We start from the raw sequence: 21,262 nt of genomic DNA on the forward strand, positions 1-21,262 counted from the left end.
ACTGTGCTATGCCCAGCTCACATTATATTTTCTGGAGGCAGTTCTTTTGGTAGCTCCTTCTTGGAGACATGTTGGGGAAAAGTGAAGGTAGGATAAAGGTCAGGGAATCCAAGAGGCATTGCTATGTAAGTGTTGTGAGCCACATGGACTGCCTGTGTGTCTTCTCAGGGTTAGAGGCCTTTCAAATAGGAAGGCTCGAAAATAAATAATCCATCTTGATGTTTTTTCACAAATAGCTGTAGTCACCGTGAGGCTCTTAGTCATAGGGGTGGGAAGAAAGAAGAGGCAGAAGTGTCCAGATTCTCCCAGTTCCTCCCTCACTGTAGAGGAAATCTGCAGTGAATTTTACCCCCCTCTCTCTCCTTGCCATTCTAAAATCTTCCTATTATCTCTGGAGCAATTTGGTTTGTTTAGTTTTGTTTCGGGGGGATGTGGATCATATCTAGGTCGTGTTTTGCTCCAAGAACTTGCGGTGGGATACTTTTCTGTTTGCACCTTGATTTCTTTATATTCAATAACAATTTAGTTGCAGTACCTCGTTTTGTTTTTGTTTTCTTTTTCTTGCAGCCTTATATCTGGCTTCATATCTGTTTAAGAGCAGACACTACCACCCCCTTGTAGAAATGTTGAAATGACCTGAGCACTCAGAACCAGAGCTAGTGTAAAGAAGGAACTGGAGACTGTGGTTCAGATCCTAGCTCTCTAGACTGGAAATGTATTTCTAATCTCTAAGCCTTACGTTTTTAGTTTGTGAAGTGGAGAAAAAGGAGGATAAGAATGTTCTTTGCAGATCTTAGGGAGGACAAACAAGTGTCCACATCCTGCTCAACAGTTTGCTCTTGCTGTTCCCATTTCAAGTTGTACGAGCACTTTCCACTCCGCTCCCAGCATTCTGCAATCTTTCATTATAACGTTTTGCTTTACGCTGTTTGTGCATAAGAAACACACAGGTTAAGTAGCTGCCCTAACAGCAAGTGTTAGCCTTGAAGCACTTGCTAAATCATATCCAGGGTGGCGAGCGCAAACCACTGCCATTATTAGGATAATAATGTATTTGGTTGCCTTACTGTGTCAGCGTTTTACACAATTAAGTACATCTTCTGTGAGCACTCATTTCACACCACACGGCTATCTGACTCCTTTTTTTTTGTCCTCTTTTTCCTATGTTGACTGTACTATCCACGTTATCAGGACGGTGTTTATCTCCCACTTTGAATCTTGAACAAGGTAGTTTTAAATTCTCGGTGACTTGTGCTCCTCAGACCAGGTATCACTCTATGGTCACGGACCGGTGACAAAGCTCAGGCTTCGTCCCTCTTCGAGTCCCTCTTCCAGGTTCCTTTGCTCCAGGACCCGCCCCTAGGTTTCGCCTGGAGTCCTTGCTTAGGTCTCGCATCTCAGGCCCCGCCCCTCGGGCCAGGCCTTACCCAGGAGCCAGGACTCTGCCCCAGACCTAGCTCCGCCCCTCCGCCCAGGCCCCGCCCTTACGCCGGGCCGGGTTTCCCTCGGCTCCTCCCCCGGTCAGCGAGGGGTGGGGCCCACTCGGTTCTTGGGCGGGGCCAGAGTGGCGTGCCCTGAGGCGCCGACGCCCTGACGTGAGACGCCGCCGGTTGACGTCGCCGCAGTGCCTCTGGCCTCCGCTGCTGCCCCGGCTCTGCTCCTCCGCCCCATGGGCATCCGAGGCTGTCGGCGGCGGAGCTGGAGCTGCGCAGGCTGAGGGTGCAGGCATCGACGGAGGTCCCGGCTCGGGCCTGCCGCGCTGTCAGGTGAGAGGAGCTCGCGAGGCTGCGTGCGGCGAGGGCCTGGCGGTCATGAGGTGGGCAGCGCCTTCCCGGTCGAGTCCCTCCGGGGAGGTTGGCGGGGTCGCGGCCGTGGAGCGGGGCTGGAGACGCGGGGTCGGAGGTTGCGGTCGAGGCCTAGCAGGCCCTGACAGCCGGGCGGGCACGCGCGGAGCTGGCGGAGCGAGCAGGGCAGGGCCGAAGCCCCCGGGATGGCCCGCCTGCCCTGATGCGGGAAGGCTCGTCCAGTAGGGCACCCACCTCAGTGGACAGCTCTCCGGCCAGAAGCAGATCCGGAACGGTTGTCTTCCTTCCGGGGTGTCTTAGTTACCGTCCTTCCTCGCCCCATTGGTTCCCTTGTAGACAGCGGGGTGTCTGGTAAAGGGAACGAATTCTTGTAAATTTCCTCTGAGGAAGTCACAGGTTCTGGAACTGAGAGAGTAGGTTTCAGCTGGTCTCGTGGTGCTGTTTTCATCCCATGCATGACAGTGAAGCAGATGTAGTCCGACAGGTGTAAAAATGGGGTGAATTCGTGAGACTATCGGACATATCAGCATTTAACTGGTGTGGTGTCATATAATAGTGCCAGCACTATTAGGAGCCGTCCCCACACTTTGTGGCTGAGAACCTTGAAGCACAACTGTGTCAAACCCGGCATTCTCGCTTCTTTATAGCCCCCTCCGTCAGCATGCAACCCAATCCCCCAAATGTCTTAGAGTTTGCAAGGCAACTGTCATTTGGTAAACAGTGTGCCCGGTGTCCAGAGTAGAAGGGAAGCTAAGTCACGCTTCTTTCCAGGGAAGACTCGGTGTCAACAGGAAAACTCTTTCAAGGACACACTTTCAAATGTGTCCTGACTCCTACCTCAGTGACTCCTAGGTCACATCCTTTTCATATGTAGAGTGGTTTTGAAAAGTTCAGTTTTATTTGAGGTCTAGGAGTTCTTAATGTAGTTATTGGACCAATATCGAAGTTTTCTTGCGTGTTAAATAATTTAATTTGAAAGCGTCACTAACAAAGTTAGGATACCCTTTATATTTGGTTAATATGCTGTGCTTTTCAGACTTAAGATGAAACGCTACAGAAGGGCCTTCAGAAGTGGAAAGATAAACAACATTGAAGATTAAAAAAAATATGTTGTGTAAGTATTTTTGCCTAAGATTAAAGAAAAATCAAATATCTTATTAAAGCCCAGATAGAAAAATGTTGGATTTTTGCTTCTTTTGTGTTCGGTACATCTGTGACCACCAAATCATGTTGTCTGAATTTTGGACTGTTGATACATGATTAATAGTAAGTCAAGTGCTTAGCTTTTGTGTTGGCAGAGGTAAGCCCAGAGAAACCCATGCTTCATTACCAAGTTCCAGTATTCTTGTCTTTTGCTTGTTTTTATTAGCTGCTCATGTTTATAAAAGGTTTAAAAAAGAATATTTATATGTATCTCTGTTTGACATTGTTTGTTTTTTGAGCCCATATCACCAAAGTCAAGGCTTGTCTGGAACTAGAGATCTTCCTGCTTCAGCTTCTCGGTATCAACTTGTAGTATTACTGAACTTAAAGCCTTTTCTTTTTTTTTTCTTTTCTTTCTTTCCTTTAATTTTGGGTTCTATAGAGATAGTAAAAGACATGATTAAACATGATTGCAAGTAGTTTAATTCATTTAATAGATATTTATAGAGTGCTATATATATGTATATATATATATATAGTTAGGATTAGGGTTAAGGGTTAGGGATGTGTGTGTGTGTATATATATATATAATTTGAGCTTCTGGTAAGAGATTAAACTGTTCAGGATGGTAGAAGAAGAGGAAAGAACCCCTTTTGTTTCTCCCCAATCATTTACTGTATGAAGATCATGCAGTAGATTTTTATATTAGAGGAACTTCTTATAGTAGAGGAGCTTCCAGCTCCTCTTCATTAAGCAGTTGTTGTACTATGAGATGTGTCTGCACTGTGTAGCCCTAGTTCCTGTGGATACCCTCTTGCCTTGATCCTTATGCTAGAATACCATACTGTTCTTACTCAAAGGCTGAATTAGTTTCTTTTCTATTGCTGTGATAAGACACCATGACCGAGGCAACTCAATTTGGTTTGTGATTCAGAGGATTCGAGTCTATGGAGGTGGAGCAAAGGCATGGTGCCGGACAGCTGCAGCAGCAGCTAAGAGCTTACGTCTTGATATAAAACAGGCATCATAGGCAGGAGACAGAGAGCACTAAGAATGACACTAGTCTTTGAAATCTTAAAGCCTGTCAGCAGTGACAGTCCTTCCCAAACAGTTTTACCAACTGGGAATAAATATTTAAACATATAGCCAGTGAAGTTCATATTCTCATTCAAACCACTGCATTTCACTCCTGGGCACCCATTGACTCATAGCCATATCATAATTCAAAATTTAGTCGAAATTCAAAAATTTCCTTAGTTTTTCGGTCTCAACACTTTTGAAAAAATCCAAAGTTTAAAGACTCTCCTGAGACTTAAGGCAGTCTTTTTATTGTAAACCCTTATAAAATGAAACAGCAATTTAAATACTTTAAATATACAATGGTTTAGAATATTGATTACCATTCTAAAGGGGAAGAATTTGGTACAGAGTAATGAAATACGGGCCCAAAAGAAAGACAGAAACTCAACAGGAGAAACCCCTGAGCTCCATGTCTGATGTCAAAGGGTTTAGATGACTTCTCTTCCAGTTTTTCTGCCTGCAACATACATCTCCTGGGCTTATTCCACTCCCCATACTCAGCTCTCCCTGCAGATATCCTATGGCTCTGACATCTCTTAACAACTTGGGGTATCCCACACAACTCAGGCTTCATTTTCGCTGCTATCCTTAGGCACTGAGGGAGTTTCTATAACTTCTTTAGTCTTTTATCCTTCATGATTCTAAAGCCAGAACAGTGTGAAAAACCCTGCTAAATTCTGCTGCTCACTTGGGATGGAGCCTGGCCTCACATTTACTGCAGCTTTATTTGTTGTTGCTTTTAAATTCCTTAGGCCTTTTCAAGTTGGAGGCTTAGTTGGCTGGGGTCTTTCCCTTAGTGTGCCCCTCCCTTTATTCCAGTGCAGATCAGGCCTAGCCTTGATCTTACCTCCTTCAGTAGAAGCCTTGCTTCCAACACTAAATTTCCAGCTGTTCTTTTTCTCTTCAAGCTGTACATTTTGTATTTTTATTTACCCTACTTGCTCTTATTCTTTGTAGATGTGCGTACATTAACAACTGTGTGACAGTCAATATTAGGCTAGGCTGTCTTGAGATCTCCACTGCCAAAGAAATTAGTTCATTACTGTTCAATTTAGCCTCAGGCAAAGTTTTAGGACAAGGGTAGAAGGCAGCTTCTTTGCCAAAATATCACAAAAATGGTGTGTAGTACAGCTGAAACTTCTTCAGCTGGGTCTCCATGGTCAACATTGTTCTTAGTAAGTCTGTCTTCCAAGCTCCTACTAGGATGGCCTATTAATCTCAGTTTACAGCACTCAGCTGCTTTTCTAGTCCAAAGTCTCAAAGTCTTCCATATTTTCCCCAAACAACAACAAAAACAGCATGGTCAGGACTGTCACAGCAATAACCCACTTCCTAGTATCAACTTAGTTTCTATTACTATGATAAAGACACGATGACCAAGGCAACTTATAAAAGAAAGTTTTATTTGGCTTATGGTTCTAGATGGTTGTTTATGATGGCAGAGCAAAGACATGGTAGCAGATGGCTGGATGGGTCCACAAGTGGGAGGCAGAGAGGGGAGTCCTGGCAAGGAGAAGTTTTTTTTTTTTTTTTTTTGCTTCTTTTCAAGACAGGGTTTCTCTGTAGCTTTGGAGCCTGTCCTGGAACTCGCTCTTATAGACCAGGCTGGCCTTGAACTCACAGAGATCCACTTGCCGCTGCCTCCCGAGTGCTGGGATTAAAGTGTGCTACCACTACTACATTTTTTAAAACCATAAAGCCTTTCCCCAGTAACATATTTCCTCAACAAAGTCACACCTCCTAATCTTTCCCAAAGAATTCTACCAACCGGGAACCAAATATTTAAACATGTGCGCCTATGGAAGTCATTCTTGTTCAAAGTATCATCATAAAGTAGTTTCTTTATTCTTTATTTGCTTGAGATATGTTTTTAACATTGGGTTTTTGTCTGATGATTTTTCTTAAATGTTTTGCATTCATCTTATACTGGGGAGAATGTTGGTAGATACTTATGGCTTTCCAGCCTCAACACCCTCTTTCTCCATTCCTTTCATAAGAATGATGAGCTGTTATATCACATGGTGGTGATTTTGTTTGAGGATTCTAGGTTTTTTTGTGGATGGGTTGCACTTTTTGGACTTGATTAGAAACATATTTTTGTGTAGAGGCTCAAATGCGGAACATATATACCTCACCTAACCTTGTTTCCTTCAGTAAATACTCATTTTACATCTCTAAATGATAAAAAATAAGCATAAATAGGTACATACAATTTTATCACATGTAATTCATTATAAAATGTGTGGATATTTACTTAATATGCTTTTTGATATAAATTTTACTGGATTTAAATTTGTGATTCTCTAGGTTTAGCCACCTGAGGAACTGAGATTATAGGAGTAATTACATTACTATCAATTATGTTAATATACTAATTACAGAAGTTACTAGATCTGGCTAGGTATGCTCTTGGCCTTCTTTTTTTCCTTTTTTTTCTTTCAGTATTAGGTATCAAATGTGTGTTCTCATATTTGTTTTTATATCTGTGGGTCTTTCAAAGTATTTCACCCATTTAAATAGTGTTGAACAAAAGACAAAAGAGAATTCATGGGTTATAAAGTGATCGCTTCCTTCTAAAGTTTAGGCTGGTGATTGACAAGTCTTTCAGTGCTTTCAAAAATATGAGAATCTGTTTTATTCAGTTTGTAAACAGTGGGAGAAAAATTTAAAAGTAGAAACATTTCTCCATTTTTTCTCTAGCTTTTTTGCTGTTTCATGGTATTGTCACTGTCTACTGTTGCATGTGTCTCCTTTTACTTTTCAGACACGTTTTGTTTTCATCTTTATGCTATACTAAGATTTCAGCTATATATATGTGTGTGTGTGTGTATATGTTTTTATATACATACATATATGAAAATTATATCTATTGTGATCTCCAAAGTGAGAGTCATGGCAAACAAACAAAAAATATGTTTAGAAAGTTGACAAGTCATATTCATTGAATTTCAGTGAAAAACTTGTCCTCATACATTCTTTGTATGTCCTGAAAATTTACCTATTATTATTTTTATTCCCTCAAAACTTACCTGTGCTACTTGGTCTAAAGGAATATTAATGATACAGTTTTCCTTATGATTCCTTATCCCCATTTTCTTTGAGTTTTTTAAATTTGTATTATAATTGGAGACTGTTTGTTGTTAGTGGATTGGGTTAATTGTATTATATTATACTAAAAGGAAAATGCCTCTTGTTTTTTATTATAATGTAAGAACTTTCTTATTTTTAGTTCATTCTTGGTTTTTTTTTTTTTTTTTTGGTTTTTCGAGACAGGGTTTCTCTGTGGTTTTGGAGCCTGTCCTGGAACTAGCTCTGTAGACCAGGCTGGTCTCGAACTCACAGAGATCCGCCTGCCTCTGCCTCCCGAGTGCTGGGATTAAAGGCGTGCGCCACCACCGCCCGGCCTTAGTTCATTCTTTATAAAATAATCATAATTATGCTACTTGCCTGTCTATGTATGTGGACTGTCTTAATCACTGTTCTATTGCTGTGAAGAGACACTGTGAGCAAGGCAGCTCTTATAAAAGAAAGCATTTAACTGGGGGCTTTCTTACAGTTTCAGAGGGTTAGTTCATTATTATGGTGGGGAGCATGGCGGCAGGCGTGGTGCTGGAAAAGTAGTTGAGAACTACATCTTGATCAACAGGCGCAGAGAGGAAGTTATGGAGGGAGGGTGGGTGTGTGCGAGGGAGACCAAGCTTGGCATGGGTTTTTGACACCTTAGAGTCCACTCTCAGTGACTTATTTCTTCAGTAAGGCTACATACACCTTTTAATCTTTCTGATCTTATCAAAGAGTTCCACTCCCTGGTGACTAACCATTTAAATATCTGCACTTAGGGGTTCATCTTACTCAAACTAGGACAAATACATATCTCTATGCATATTTATCTACACAATTGACCATGTCTGTTCATTGCTTGACAATTTATTATAATTTTTCCCGAACATGTGATGGCAAGAGATCATTTAACTTTTCACATGCTATCCAGAGGAAGCATGTGACTAGGAAGATTATTATCCTGTTGAATATTGTGAGTACACAGAGGTGATGGAAATTATGAAGATTTATTTAATATATAATTATAATATTAAGCACTAACTTTGAGGAAAAATCTAGATGAATATTAATAATATATTCATTATCCATTATATTATTTGCAATAACATACCATTAATTACACATTAATACAATTGATTAAAATTTAATTAAAACATAATTATTAGGAATTATATTGTTTATGCAATATATGTGTCTATATAATAATTAATGATTATTATTAATGATGACTAGTAAGTATATAGATGATTAATACTCCTTATTAAAGTAGATTTTTTTTTACTATGATCTTTAATAGCAATCATGCCTCTCTCAGTACTACTCTTTTAATTTGTTTTTGAAAGAGGTTATGTAACCCTGGCCATTCTGTAACTTGCTATGTAGACCATAAGTAGACCTCAAACTCACAGAGATTTGCTTATCTTGATTGTAAAATCAAGGCATTGCTAATGTGAACCATGGTCTTCTATTTAGATAGAAATATGTACAAACATTTCATTTGTTATTTACTTGCAATCCCAGTGAAAGACATAAAAAGTAACTTTAAAACCTTATTAATTCACCTTTTACTGTTTTATGTGATTTCTGTTGGAGTTTTATGAATCTTTGATTCTAAGTTTAACTGTTGATCTCTTTTAGGCCTTTAGATGTTCTGAAAAAATATCAGTAATGGATCAAAGGAAGAATGACAGCATCGTCCCCAGTATCACTCAATTAGAAGATTTTCTTACAGAACACAATTCCAATGTTGTTTGGCTTCTTGTTGGTAAGTAGAATATATTTTAAAAAGTTATTTTGTTGTGTTTTCTTCCAAGTATTAACAACTGTCAGATTTTAGGCAGTGGTGGCTCAACCTGAAATGCTAGAGTAGCATTCATTTATCTTTAGGAAGGGGGATTTTATATATGTCTTTTGATTATTTCCTCTGGAAACTACTCTGTATTGTTTTTGTTTTTCTTAGGCTGCTAAGTTATCTGACTTATGAGAGCTGGGGGAGAGAAAAGGCATTGATTATGCTGAGCTTATTTTTCCTGTTTTAAATGACTTTCCCCACCCCTATTCCAACACATACACAAACATTTTTAATATAAGCTTAATAAACGTTCATTGTAAATAATATTTTGTAGTGAAATAACATATATTTAATACTTTATTTTAATTTCTTTTTTTTCTCCATTCGGAAAAATGGTTGTGGTTTATTCTATTTATTACTTTTTTGTGTAATGGTCTAGAAGTTTTCTCGGTATATGCAGATAGTTCAAAACAGTGCTAATTAAATGGAAGAGAAGGGAGAGAGAGGGAAGAAATGAAGGAATGAATATGAAGGAAAAGGAAGATGTATAAAATAATATTAATGAATAAAGAGATTATTGAAGGCTGTTATTCCTGCACAAGTTGACGTGAAATCGTGCTGTTTGAGTTGGATTTTGGTGTAGAAGGGAAATTAGGAAGGGTAGAAAGGAAAAGGAGACATACTGATATTTTTCAACGTATTTGGTATACTGAATATAATAGGAAGTTTGTATGTGTTGTTTCAGTGCTTAAAGTTTTGTGAAGATAGGTTTTAATTTTCTCATTTTAATAATAGCATGGATTACATGCTATGGCTTACATAGCAGTGTTTACTAAATGCATTTTTTTGCGTCTATATGACTTGATGCCATATGCTATGAGGCAGGAATATGGGCAGAGGTGATGAATATCCTGAAGGAATAATGATGCTTCATAACATGTAGGTAGGACTGAATTACAACTTAGACTTAGAGTTCTAAAGTTTCTATTTGACAAAAGAAAACTACTGTAACAAATCTTTGGGACTTGAAAAGGAGGAGATAGCACCATGAGTGACTGCCTGGAGGAAGACCAGGCATGTAGGAAGCCACATACAGACTTTGTGACCCACCTATTACTCTTTCCTTCTTATTTATATATCGTCTAATTCAATTGAATGGACCAGTTTTGTTCTGCTCTGCTCTCCTTTTCCCTCTTTTTTTTTTTTTTTTTTTTTTTTTTTTTTTGGCTTTTCTTAAAAACATAGATTGGCCAGGATTTCTGGGTCTTCTTGCTTCAGTTTCCCAAATGCTGGGGTGGCTTTAGGTTGTTTGATTACATTTCTTTATATTTTTCTCTTTTCATTTTGCTATCCAATGGAGCTGCTTTATCTCTTCCCCTTATCTTAACTGTTACATCCTTTTATTCATTTTTCCTTCTTTTATTTTCTGTGTGCTGCTCTAATACTAATGACTAGTTTTACTTTCTTTCCATACTGTTCTTAGTCTCTAATACCTTGTTACATACTGTGCTTGTTACATACTGTACTCATCCAAAATTTAGGGTTGGGCAGTTATTTTAATTGAAGATAATTCTGTTTTCATAATAGACTTGTCCTGAAATTAGTGGTTTGCTCTCAGAGATGAATCAAGTCCAGTGGGGGAAAATGACACCTTCACCATATTATAACATAGTTCCACTTGAACACCGCAGATATTTGCACTGAAGAAAATATGGTGGTTAAAAAAATATTCCAGCCAGTGAGTCATTCCAGATGCTTAAATCCCAACACAGAAATGCAAAAACAAAACAACAAAAACATTTAAAAAAAGCAAGGCTATAACTATGCGCTTGAAAATTCCCAATTATGTAGTAGTAGACTTCAATGAGAGCAAATTGGATGAAATCTCATGGAAGTCAAAAGAATATAAGGGCTGGGCTGTGGTGACATATGCCTTTAATCCCAGCATTTGGGAGGCAGAGGCAGGCGGATCTCTGAGAGTTTGACGCCAGCCTGATTTACAGAGAGAGTGCCAGGACAGGCCCAAAGCTACACAGAGAAACTCCTCTGTCTCGAAAGTAATAATGATGATGATGATGATGATGTGCAGTGAAAGAAAAGAAGACATGAGTAAACTGAATGAATTCAAGGAGCACAAACAATTGAACGAAATAAGGAAGGTAATACAGAGAGATAAGATAGAGGAATTCAGTAGAGACATAGGAGTGCTGAAAATGAATCAATTTGAAATTTTGAAAATGAAAATGTCAATAGGTCAAAATAAAAAACTTAGGGAAAACCTCACTAATAAAATAGATCAAATGGAAATGGAATTCCAGGTCTTGAAGACATGATAGACAAATTGGAATATTCAGAGGATAATCAAGGTGAAATAGTAAGAAAAAAAACAACATACACGATTTATGGAATACATTTGGGAATCATGGGCAGAGAAGAGGAGCAGAGCATATACAGAACAAAGAAGAATGTTGACGCTGTAAGAGGCACCAGTTTACATGGAAAGGCAAAAAACTTAGAATAATTGCTAATTTAGTTTTCTTTTTCTTTTTTTTTTTTTTTTGATTTTTCGAGACAGGGTTTCTCTGTGGCTTTGGAGCCTGTCCTGGAACTAGCTCTTGTAGACCAGGCTGGTCTCGAACTCACAGAGATCCGCCTGCCTCTGCCTCCCGAGTACTGGGATTAAAGGCGTGCGCCACCACCGCCCGGCTAATTTAGTTTTCTTAACCAAAACTTAAAGCAGAGGCATGGAACAATACCTTTCAAGTTCTTTAAGCATTGCACTTTAATCTGATTAGAATCTACATTTAAAATATTTATTTAGGCAAATAACTGAAGAAAAAAGGTTATGTAAGAAAGAACCCATGATTTTACAATTCCAAGTATTAAATTGTTAAAATACAGATTACTATATGAAAGTAAATCTTCGCTGATTGTTTTCCCTCTGAACAGCTACCATTTTGTCTTGTGGATGGATTATTTATCTCACCTACTATAATTCTCGGAATGTTGGTCTTATTTTAACACTGGTCCTTAATAGATTGTATAAACATGGCTATATCCATATTGGTAAGTGTGTTTAACACTATATTTTTTCTTTTACATTATAATGAGATAATATGTTATAAATTTATATTTTGTAAACAAATAATAGTTTTAGAACATCATTTGGTTCAGTAGTTTGAAGTAATTCATCTGTTTGGCCTTTCTGGTAACATTCCTTAGATAGTAATAAACTGCCATTTGGTTACTTTTATGTACCATATTGTCTTTGCTTAAAGTGTTTCTATAGTAACTTTTTGGCTTTTTTTTTCCTTGAAAAATATGCTTATAAAAATATTTGAAAAACAAAATATTTAAATTGAGTTTCCTTAAAGTTTGTCTTGAATTTGAATATTAATATAGATTTCCCCCTTTTATAAAGTTGCTATTTTAAAAATTTATAAGTTGAGATAATTTTGTGTATTTCATTTGTGGCTACTTTTAGTCGACTTCTTGTTGTCAGAAGAAATTTTGCATGAGGGTGGGCATTTGCATTACGAAAGCATGTTCCTTGGGAAGAAGCCCAGTAGTTAATTGGGTGGGATGGGACGAGGGTGGCTGGATAGAGCCACTCCAGCATGCCTCATATGAAAAAACTTATTAATGAGCACAAGTAAACCTTCTCTGAAGCATAAATTGTCTTTTGTTAATTAGGAAAAATGACTGATGCAGACAGATTAATGAGAAAAATGATGAGTTAGGTATTGTTTGTTTATGTGTAGTGGCTGTTTTTAATGAAAGGATCTACCTATATGGAACAGTTATAAAAATGTTTATTTAGTAGTTCAGTCCATATTAATTTTAGCCCTTTTTGTTTCAATGGGGAAGGAAAAATGAGAGATTTGTAAGACTTGTGAGTATATGGAGAAGGGAATGGAATAAGATGAATTATTTATTTAAAGGTTTAAGATTAGTCTAAGCTCTAAATGCTCTACTGTGCATTAAAAGAATTACTGTAGTTACCATTGTTTTTTCTCTGTAACAGGTTCCTTCTCTTTCTCTGTTCTCTCTGGCAAAGTCATGGTTCGTGAAATATATTACATTACAGAAGATATGTCTATTAGGTAACAAGAAATGAAAAGAGATCCAAACAAATGTGAACTATTATAAAAATGTTCTTAATATGGTTTTATTTAATATGATTTGTTTATTCAAATAAATCATAAATCAAAAGTTGTTTATTCAGCAATGTTTAAAATTATTTAGACCAACAAAATACTTCCTACCTAGCAGTTCATAGAAATGAATATTTTCATTTGATTTGTAGCTGGAAAATTGAACCATTGTGTTAGTTGACTATTCCAATTGTTGTTACATGGCATGCGCGTTAGGGCTATTGGTATGGCTCATCAGTTTTCTCAAGGTCAGCATGCAAGTATTGAGTACATATTAGCAACTATAATTTTGCTGTGAGAATATAAAACTAATCTAGTATAATAGGAAATAATAACACGATTAAATTGTTTTCTGTAAGCTTTGAAGAAAAGCTTACTCTATTTTTGTGTTTTTTCAAAATTTGTGACTTAAAAAAAAGTTTAGATTGAGAGATACTATGATTGGCATTGCTTATATGTCATTTAAAACTGGTAAGCAACTTTTGTGGTAGCCTATAATATTTCTAAATCAAAGTAAAAGCTCAGAGAGGATCTTTTTAAGGTATGAAATCATAGGTAATTGATAGATAGGAAGGAGTATTTTAGAAATTTTTCCCTGAGTTTATTAACACCTTCTTTAAGATTTGACTTTTTAAATATGTTTTATGCATTAAAATGTTATTTAAAATATATTTTTTTCTACACTTCATTTTCCTGTAAATATATTAGCATTATGTTTTATGTAGTTAGAAGAGCCCAGTAATTTTTATGTGTTATACATGATAAATCTGTACAGTTTTTATCAATTAAATGAACATTCTTTCTTAATTTGGAGTTAGGCAGTTCTTTATTTTTTTTTTTGAAAGATGATGAAACAAGGATGAGCTAAGGAATGCTGGGTGTGGTGGGGAAGGTGGAGACAGAATGACCTGAAAGAAGTTCAAGGTCATCTTTGGCTTCACAGCAATTTTGAGGTCTAAAAAATGAGTTCAGTAAATTGTTTTCTTGCTTTTGTAATCTGGTATAATTTGACTTCCCTCAGGATTCAAGATGGATTCATCATTTTTCGGTGGTGGAAAATGTATAACCCAAAGCAGAAACAACATGGTAAATTCTCTTTTTTATATGTTTCAAAGGTATTTAATCATATAATCATAATTTTCCTTTGTATGTATCAAATACTTTACATAATAGATAATTTTTAATAACTTGGCATTAACAAAGCTCTTACTTTATCTGTTGCTTAAATTAATCATTCATTTTGCTGTATTATCCAGTCATGTCCTCAGTATGCTCTGTCCATGTTTCTAGTATCTGTTGAATATGTGGACTTAACCTATTAGTATCTGAATAAAATGGCCCGCATCACTCTAATGTTTGTAAGACATCCACATTCTTGAGCTTCTCTTCACTAATACGTGCTGTGTCACCCAGTTTGGTCTTGACCTCATGGATACAAGAGATGTGTGAGCTCCTGCTTTTCTATTAGCTGGGTCCTTAAGTGTGTGCCGCCACCTCATGTGATTGGTGGTGCTAACTGCTTGTCTGTTCACACTCATTACGTCTCTTGTTTGTTTTCTAACCAGTTGTTTTCTTCCTGTAGAGTACTTTAAGTTCCTTATATATTTTGTGTACAGTTTTTATCAGAGGACTTCTTTATCATTTAATATGGTTTGAAAATATTTGCTCCCAATGATTAGTTTGTACCTTCTGTTAATTATTCCCTTTATTATGAATATACTTTTATTTGGACATAATACAGTTGGTCTTTTTTACCTTTGTTTTTTGGGGTCAAGTTTAAATATCAGTACCTGGACCAGGGTGGTATGTAGTTTATTACTCTGTTATTGTTATTATTTTTTCCTAGTAGTTTTATGATTTGGGGTTTTAAAGTCTTCAGACCATTTTTGGTTGATTTTTGTGTATGTGGTTTTGAGATGAGGTCCTGTATGTGGATTTATAGTTGTCAGCACCATTTATTAAAGAGATTTGTTTTCCATTGTATGTTTTTGTTGCTTTTGTTGAAAATCAATTTACTGTAGGTTCTTGGGTTCATTGGTAGACTCTTGTGTTTTGTTACTGTTCTAGGTGTCTGTCTTATGCCAGTTTTGTGCTGTTCTAGTGGTAATCACTTTGTATATAGTTAAACATGGAATATGTGAGCTATTGCTAGCATTGTTTTTGTGCTGTGGTTTCCTTGACAGTTTGAATTCTTCTGTAATTCCACATGACCTTTAGGATTATTTTTTTCTTTAGCTGTTATCTTGATCAGTGTTCTTTTGCTGTGAACACACACCATGACCATGACAACTCTTAAAAAGGAAAACATTTAATTGGGGCTGGTTTGCAGTACAGTTTCAAGTTTCACCATTATCATCATGGTGACACGCAGGCAGACATGATGCTAGAGTAGTAGCCAAGAGTCTACATCCAGATATACAGGCATCAGGAAGAGAGGGACCGTGGACTTGGAATGATCTTTTTGAAACCTCAAAGCTAGAGACATACTTTCTCCAACAAGGCCCACCACCTACTAATGCTTTCAAATAGTGCTATTCACATTTATGAGCCTGTGGGGGGCTATTCTCATGTACAACACCACAGCTGTGAAAAGTGATACTGAATTTTGAGGGAATATTATATCGACTCTGTAGATGGCTTTCATTAGTAAAATTTTAACAGTATTGTTTCTTCTAACCCATGAATATGGAATGTGTTTTCTCTTGGGTCTAGGACTTTAACTCCTTTAGTTAATTTAATCTTAAGTAATATATATATATATATATATATATTTTTTTTTTTTTTTTTCTGGTAACTTGTTGAGATTGTTTGCCTGAAAAATTGCTGTTAGTATGGAGAAATGTTAATGATTTCCATATGTTGATTATCTTCAGTCTTGTAACTTTGCTGAATTCTATTTTTTTTTCAGTTTTAAGAGTTTTTGGTGAAATATTGCGGATTTTCTAACAAGACCATGTTGTCAGCAAACAACAATTTAATGACTTTCTTTCCTATTGATACCTAATTTATTTCTTTTGGCTTAATTGCTTAGACAAGGAACTACAACAATTTTGAAAAGACATGAGGGTAGGTAGGTGTTCATTGAGTCTTAGAGGAAAGAGTTCTACTTTTCACTATTAGTTAATGTTAGCTGTGAGCTTCTTATATATTCCATGTACTTTTTAAGGGAATTCTCTATTATGAAAGTTGATGTTCTTAGTAATGTGCTCACAGTCATATCTGTCAAAAGTCAAGTCATATGAAATAGCAAGGTAGAATGCACTGTTGAATCTATATATTTATTATTAGTCTTTCATGATTTGGGAATCAGAGTTTTAGAATAAAGTGCGTAGAATAGTAAATAGGTTAGAATTTAGCACTGACAAAATCCAAGCACTATTAGTAGATTATGTAATTATTTTTAACATATAATAAGAGTGGACTATATTCTCTAGTAAGACTTTATAGCAAATATATGATTTCTTGCTGATTTATGGGCAGATTGATGTATGTACTTTGACAATTATCCAGACAGTATAGGTGGTTGACATTTCTTCATGAAAATCTTAGAAGTCTAGCTAGAGTGTGGGCCTGAAAATAGTAGAAGCTACACAGACTTCCAAGGAGGTGAATTAAAGACTGCAACTTGGAGCTGGGCTGTGGTTGTGTGCGTGCCTTTAATCCTCAGCTCTCAGGGAGGCAGAGGTAGTTGGTTCTCTGTGAGTTCAAGGCCAGCCTGACCTACAGAGTGAGTTCCAAGACAGCCAGAGATACACAGAGAAACCCTGTCTCGAGAGGAAAAAAAAAAAAACAAAGAAAAAAAGAAAGTGCCTCTTGGTAGGGCTAAGATTTCCATTAGAAATTAGAGTTGTTTGATTGGAAGAAAAGAGTGATGTTCACAAATCTTTTTTTTAACTTTCTTTTTATTTATTCTTTGTGTCTTTCACATCATGTGTCTTGATTCCATTCATTTCCCCCATTCCTTTGTATGTGCCCTCTGCTCTTGCAACTCCCACCCCCAAGATAAAATAAAATTTAAGAGAAAAAAAAGGATAATAAAAAAAGGAGAGACCAATCTCATCATGAAAGCTACAGTATGGCACAGTGAGTCATGCAGTAAATCCTTTTATCCATATATTTACTTGGTTTGAGGCCTCTGGTTTCTGCTACACTATTGATGCTGGACCCTTTCTGGGACTTCTCTTGGCTATCCTGTTGTTGCTCTGTGTTGTGGAGATCCTGCATCTTTGGGTCTGCAGGACTGTTCCCTTTACTTGCTCCAGCAGATCATGGATGGGGTACTTGTTGGGGTGGGCCAACTTATAACCCTCCTTCTGGGCCTGGGTAGTTGCAGGGTTAAGCAACTGGCTAGTTAGCTCTCCCCTGTCCTCACCACCAGAGTGCGCTCTCCAGCATTGCCCTAATTAGTTCACTACTGGCAGAAATGAGCAAGGGGCAGGGCCAGTTCTCCAGCTTTCATGCCCTCAGGGTTGGCTCTCCACACCTACACCATTTCAGTCCACTCTACTGTGTTGCCCAGGTGAGGTGCAGGGGCCCCTCTGCTGGGTGCTGCAGCTGGTGAGGGGCAGGAACAGCTCTCCTACTCTTATGACCTCAGGGCCTGTTTTCTCCCTGGCACAGGTGGGGAGGAAGGGGGCATCTCTTCCCCCATCCACACTACCATAGGATCCATAAATCCTTTGTTATAGACGTTGGTTGGAATAATTTTTATCCAGGAATACATTGAAATTTGTTGGTTGTTCAGGATTGTCTTAAAAAAACAAAAGAAAAAAAAAGAGAAAAGAGACATTTAATGAATTTGGTTTAAAATATTCTCTGTTATGAAATGAGTTATTTGCAATAAATAGAGTCTGCAATAAATAAAGTCTCTGCTTTAGGATAATTGATTTTAAGTCATTCTTCTAGAAAATAATTAGCTAGCAGTACCAGTTGCATCTTAATGTGTTATATTGTTTAGATGAATATGGACCTGAATAATTAGTTAGGCATTTTTCTTGCCCAGAAGGGATTCTTATATTAAGAAGTGGACAGGATAATAGAGTATGCCCTTTTCTGTCATTTTGATGATTACATGTTTTAGTGTTATATCATTTAGTACTTTTAAAATTTTTTACAGCTAAATATTTGCTTTCATACATTAATATAACTGGATAGGTAATTTAAGTTTCAATATTTAGAAACTTAGTTTCCAGTCTTCTTGAGGTTTCTATAATGAGCTTCAACTGTTAACTGTTTCAACTTGTATGAGAAGATGTGAGTAAAAGTGCCTAGACTAAAGCCAAAAATATAGTCACTGTTGAACACAGGCATACTGCTTTTATTACTACCGTACTATATTACATTATATCACATCACAGAATAAAACTGCTTCAAAAGCATAACTCAAAAGATAATACTATTCACCCTCAGTGTGAGTAGAAGATTGGCTTCAGGACACCCCTCTTTCTTGTATGGGTAGTGAGGTTAAAGAATATTCAAGTATTTTACATAAAAACATATATGTACTTCATTTCTGGCTTATTCAAAATACTTGATTCAGTTTGCATGCTGTGTAAATAATCATTGTATTGTTCAAGGAATAAAGAGAAAAATCAGTATATGTTTAGTACAGGCACATGTATTAATTTTTAGTATAGGCACATGTACAAATATTTGCAGTCATGGTTGGTTGAATCTACAGATGCATAGTTCATGAATACAGAGGTAATTGTATGTAACTTATATGACTAATAAAATGTTGATTTGCTAAGGAAGCTAATATTTATTGTGTATAACAATCCATAGGTTGGTAGTATAGTTCTCATTTTATATGTGAATCAAACAAGACATGTATAATTAAAATAGTATAATACTTGTCTCTGGTCACCACATTAATAAAAAATATTATGTGGGGATCCATACCTTTATCTTTCTTACTGCTTATCTCCTTGTATAGTTCTTGGAGACTCCACGACAAGTATCCCAGTTTAATTTTTAATTTTATTATTATTAATTTTTATAAAAGAAGCTGTTGTTTGTGAATATGTATATGTTTGTGGAGATTGATGCTTTTGAAGGACTGCCTGTGTTTTGGAGGAGTGCTTGTGCTTTGTCTGTCTTTGAGTGGACATACCCCTCTTGGGAATATTCACCTTCTGATCTGTGTGGACTACTTTTGCAAGTGAGCTCTGTGTAGTTATCTCTGTGAAGGTCATACTGTCATTGTGCTGTTAGTTGTAGGTATGCGTGTATGACTCTGTAAGAGTATGTACATGTGCGTGCTTGTATCGAAATATTTCTAAGTCTCTATGTGAGTGCCCCAATGTGTGGTGTACATCTTTGTATGTATTTGTCTCTTTAATAGGTATATTGTTTCTCTGTCTCTAAGGATATGCTTTTAAATCACTTGCTGTAGCACGATTATTAAAAACCTAGAGACAAATATTGAGGTTCAACCTGAAGGTCAGAAAAGCAAAATAGCCAGCCACACTGGCTCTTACCTCTACCTCAGTCTGAAATGACATTCCTGCCTCCTGGAATCTCAGAATGACACTATGTCTGAGTGCTAGCTCCTCCTGTTTTAAAGTCTTCTCTAGGGCTGGGATTAAAGGTGAGCACCACTACTGCCTGGTTTCTATGGCAAACTAGTGTGGCTACTGGGATTAAAGGTGTGTGTTACACTGCCTGGTCTGTAAAGCTGACCAGTGGGGCTGTTTTACTCTCTGATGTTCAGGCAAACTTGATTGATTAAATACAAATGAAATATCACTACAACTGTGTCCATATGTGTGTCTGAGTAGGGATGAAGGATGGAGTGAGTGACTGTATAGAAGTTATAGAGTTATAGAAGGCTGGTGACATTGATAGAAAGGATCATGGACAGAGACCCTGAAGACCTGCAGGTTGTGTAAGTGTGAATATCAACCAGGAATTTGATTTAGTGTTAGAACGCTGACTGAAATATTGTCAGTGCAGTCAAAATAAGTAGAAACAATAGGACACAGAAAAGTATAGAATGTGAACTCTGATAAATGTTTCTCTTTTCTAAAACTGAGGTCAAAATGTGTTTTTAAAACTAAAAACTTGCTATTTAATACTTTTCAAAAGTGATTTTTAGAAGGAAAAGATGATCTTTAGACTAATAATGGTTTAATGTGGCCTAAATTTTGTCTTATTTAAAATTTAGATCCATTACTATTTTTGATCAGTGATTTAAATATGAATTGAGTTCCTGCCTATATTACAGGCATGTGGTAGATGTTCAGGGATAAAATAAGTGAATGTAATGAGCTAACATTTCTTCTAATAGAGATCACCTTCTAGTAGGAGAAGTAATAAACATTGTAAAAAACCGGGGTATGAAAGAAGGAATCGGGATCTTGCAGTGTCGTATTGTATACTTAGTACTTATGAGGGTTGTCAAATGTATTTAGAAATTAATAATTATCTTTATACCTTGGCATCCTTAATACATTAATGAAGCTGTGTTCTCATCAGTTGTATTGAAAGGAGATGATTTTTGCAGATTCTACAAGGTGGAGATGAAGTGAGAGCAGTTCTGCTTTATTTTATATAGTATTCATTTGTTTATTTATCACTGTTGATCCCATTAGGAATAAATCAGGTTCTGTAACTAATCCATTGGCCTTTGTAGCATAAACCTGATTGATGCTTAGGGCATTTGTGCTAAGGGATCATTACTAAACTGTTGGATAACTAAACCTGAAACCATGTGCTTTAGTGAGTTTAAAGGTGAATTGTTTATGACCTTGAAGAATTGTGTAATAATTTCTACGTGTACAACTCTGTGTGAATGTAAAAATATTCTATATATATTTATTATGTTTTACTTATTAAGTATTCAAACAGAATAAGATCTCACTATTAACGTAGGATTTTTGCTTTTCTAGAAGTACGACTTGTAGGAAGATGCTCTGGTTTTTTGTTTTGTTTTGTTTTGTTTTGTTTTGTACAAATGAACTCTTCTATACATTTAGCATTCTTCTAGATACTAGGAATTTATCAGTGAGTAAAATGGTCCCACTGTTCAATGAACTTCCTATATTCACGTTGGGAAGATTCAGATAATCAGCAAGTAATGTGGAAAATACAGAAATGAAAAAAAATAATATAAAACCAGGGCAAGTTGAATGTGGAGTACTTTTTGGTGAAGTTCCTCCTGGGAAATCAGGAACCTCCATTGGCAGAGGAGAGTTAAAAGAGAACAGTTCAGCAAGTAAGGGAGTAT

General features: G+C 36.8%; 1 protein-coding gene across 9 annotated transcripts in view; it reads left to right on the forward strand.

Moving 5' to 3' along the window:
- The first annotated feature begins 1,592 nt into the window (after nucleotides 1-1,592).
- Nucleotides 1,593-21,262, forward strand: part of Bltp1 (bridge-like lipid transfer protein family member 1) — a 173,935-nt gene continuing 154,265 nt past the window's right edge. For 8 of the 9 annotated variants that reach the window (XM_075950555.1, XM_075950545.1, XM_075950552.1 and 5 more), the window contains exons 1-6: nucleotides 1,593-1,766; nucleotides 2,842-2,919; nucleotides 8,728-8,854; nucleotides 11,831-11,947; nucleotides 12,906-12,984; nucleotides 14,057-14,121. In XM_075950555.1, the coding sequence (XP_075806670.1) occupies nucleotides 8,758-8,854; nucleotides 11,831-11,947; nucleotides 12,906-12,984; nucleotides 14,057-14,121 (358 nt within the window). In that variant the 5' untranslated portion in view covers nucleotides 1,593-1,766; nucleotides 2,842-2,919; nucleotides 8,728-8,757. Of the gene's footprint in view, nucleotides 1,817-2,841; nucleotides 2,920-8,727; nucleotides 8,855-11,830; nucleotides 11,948-12,905; nucleotides 12,985-14,056; nucleotides 14,122-21,262 lie in introns of all 9 variants that reach the window. The other variant, XM_075950546.1, reaches the window with a different exon arrangement.

This window comes from Microtus pennsylvanicus, chromosome 16 (genome assembly GCF_037038515.1).
Source record: "Microtus pennsylvanicus isolate mMicPen1 chromosome 16, mMicPen1.hap1, whole genome shotgun sequence".
In the NCBI taxonomy this organism is placed as follows: domain Eukaryota; kingdom Metazoa; phylum Chordata; class Mammalia; order Rodentia; family Cricetidae; genus Microtus; species Microtus pennsylvanicus.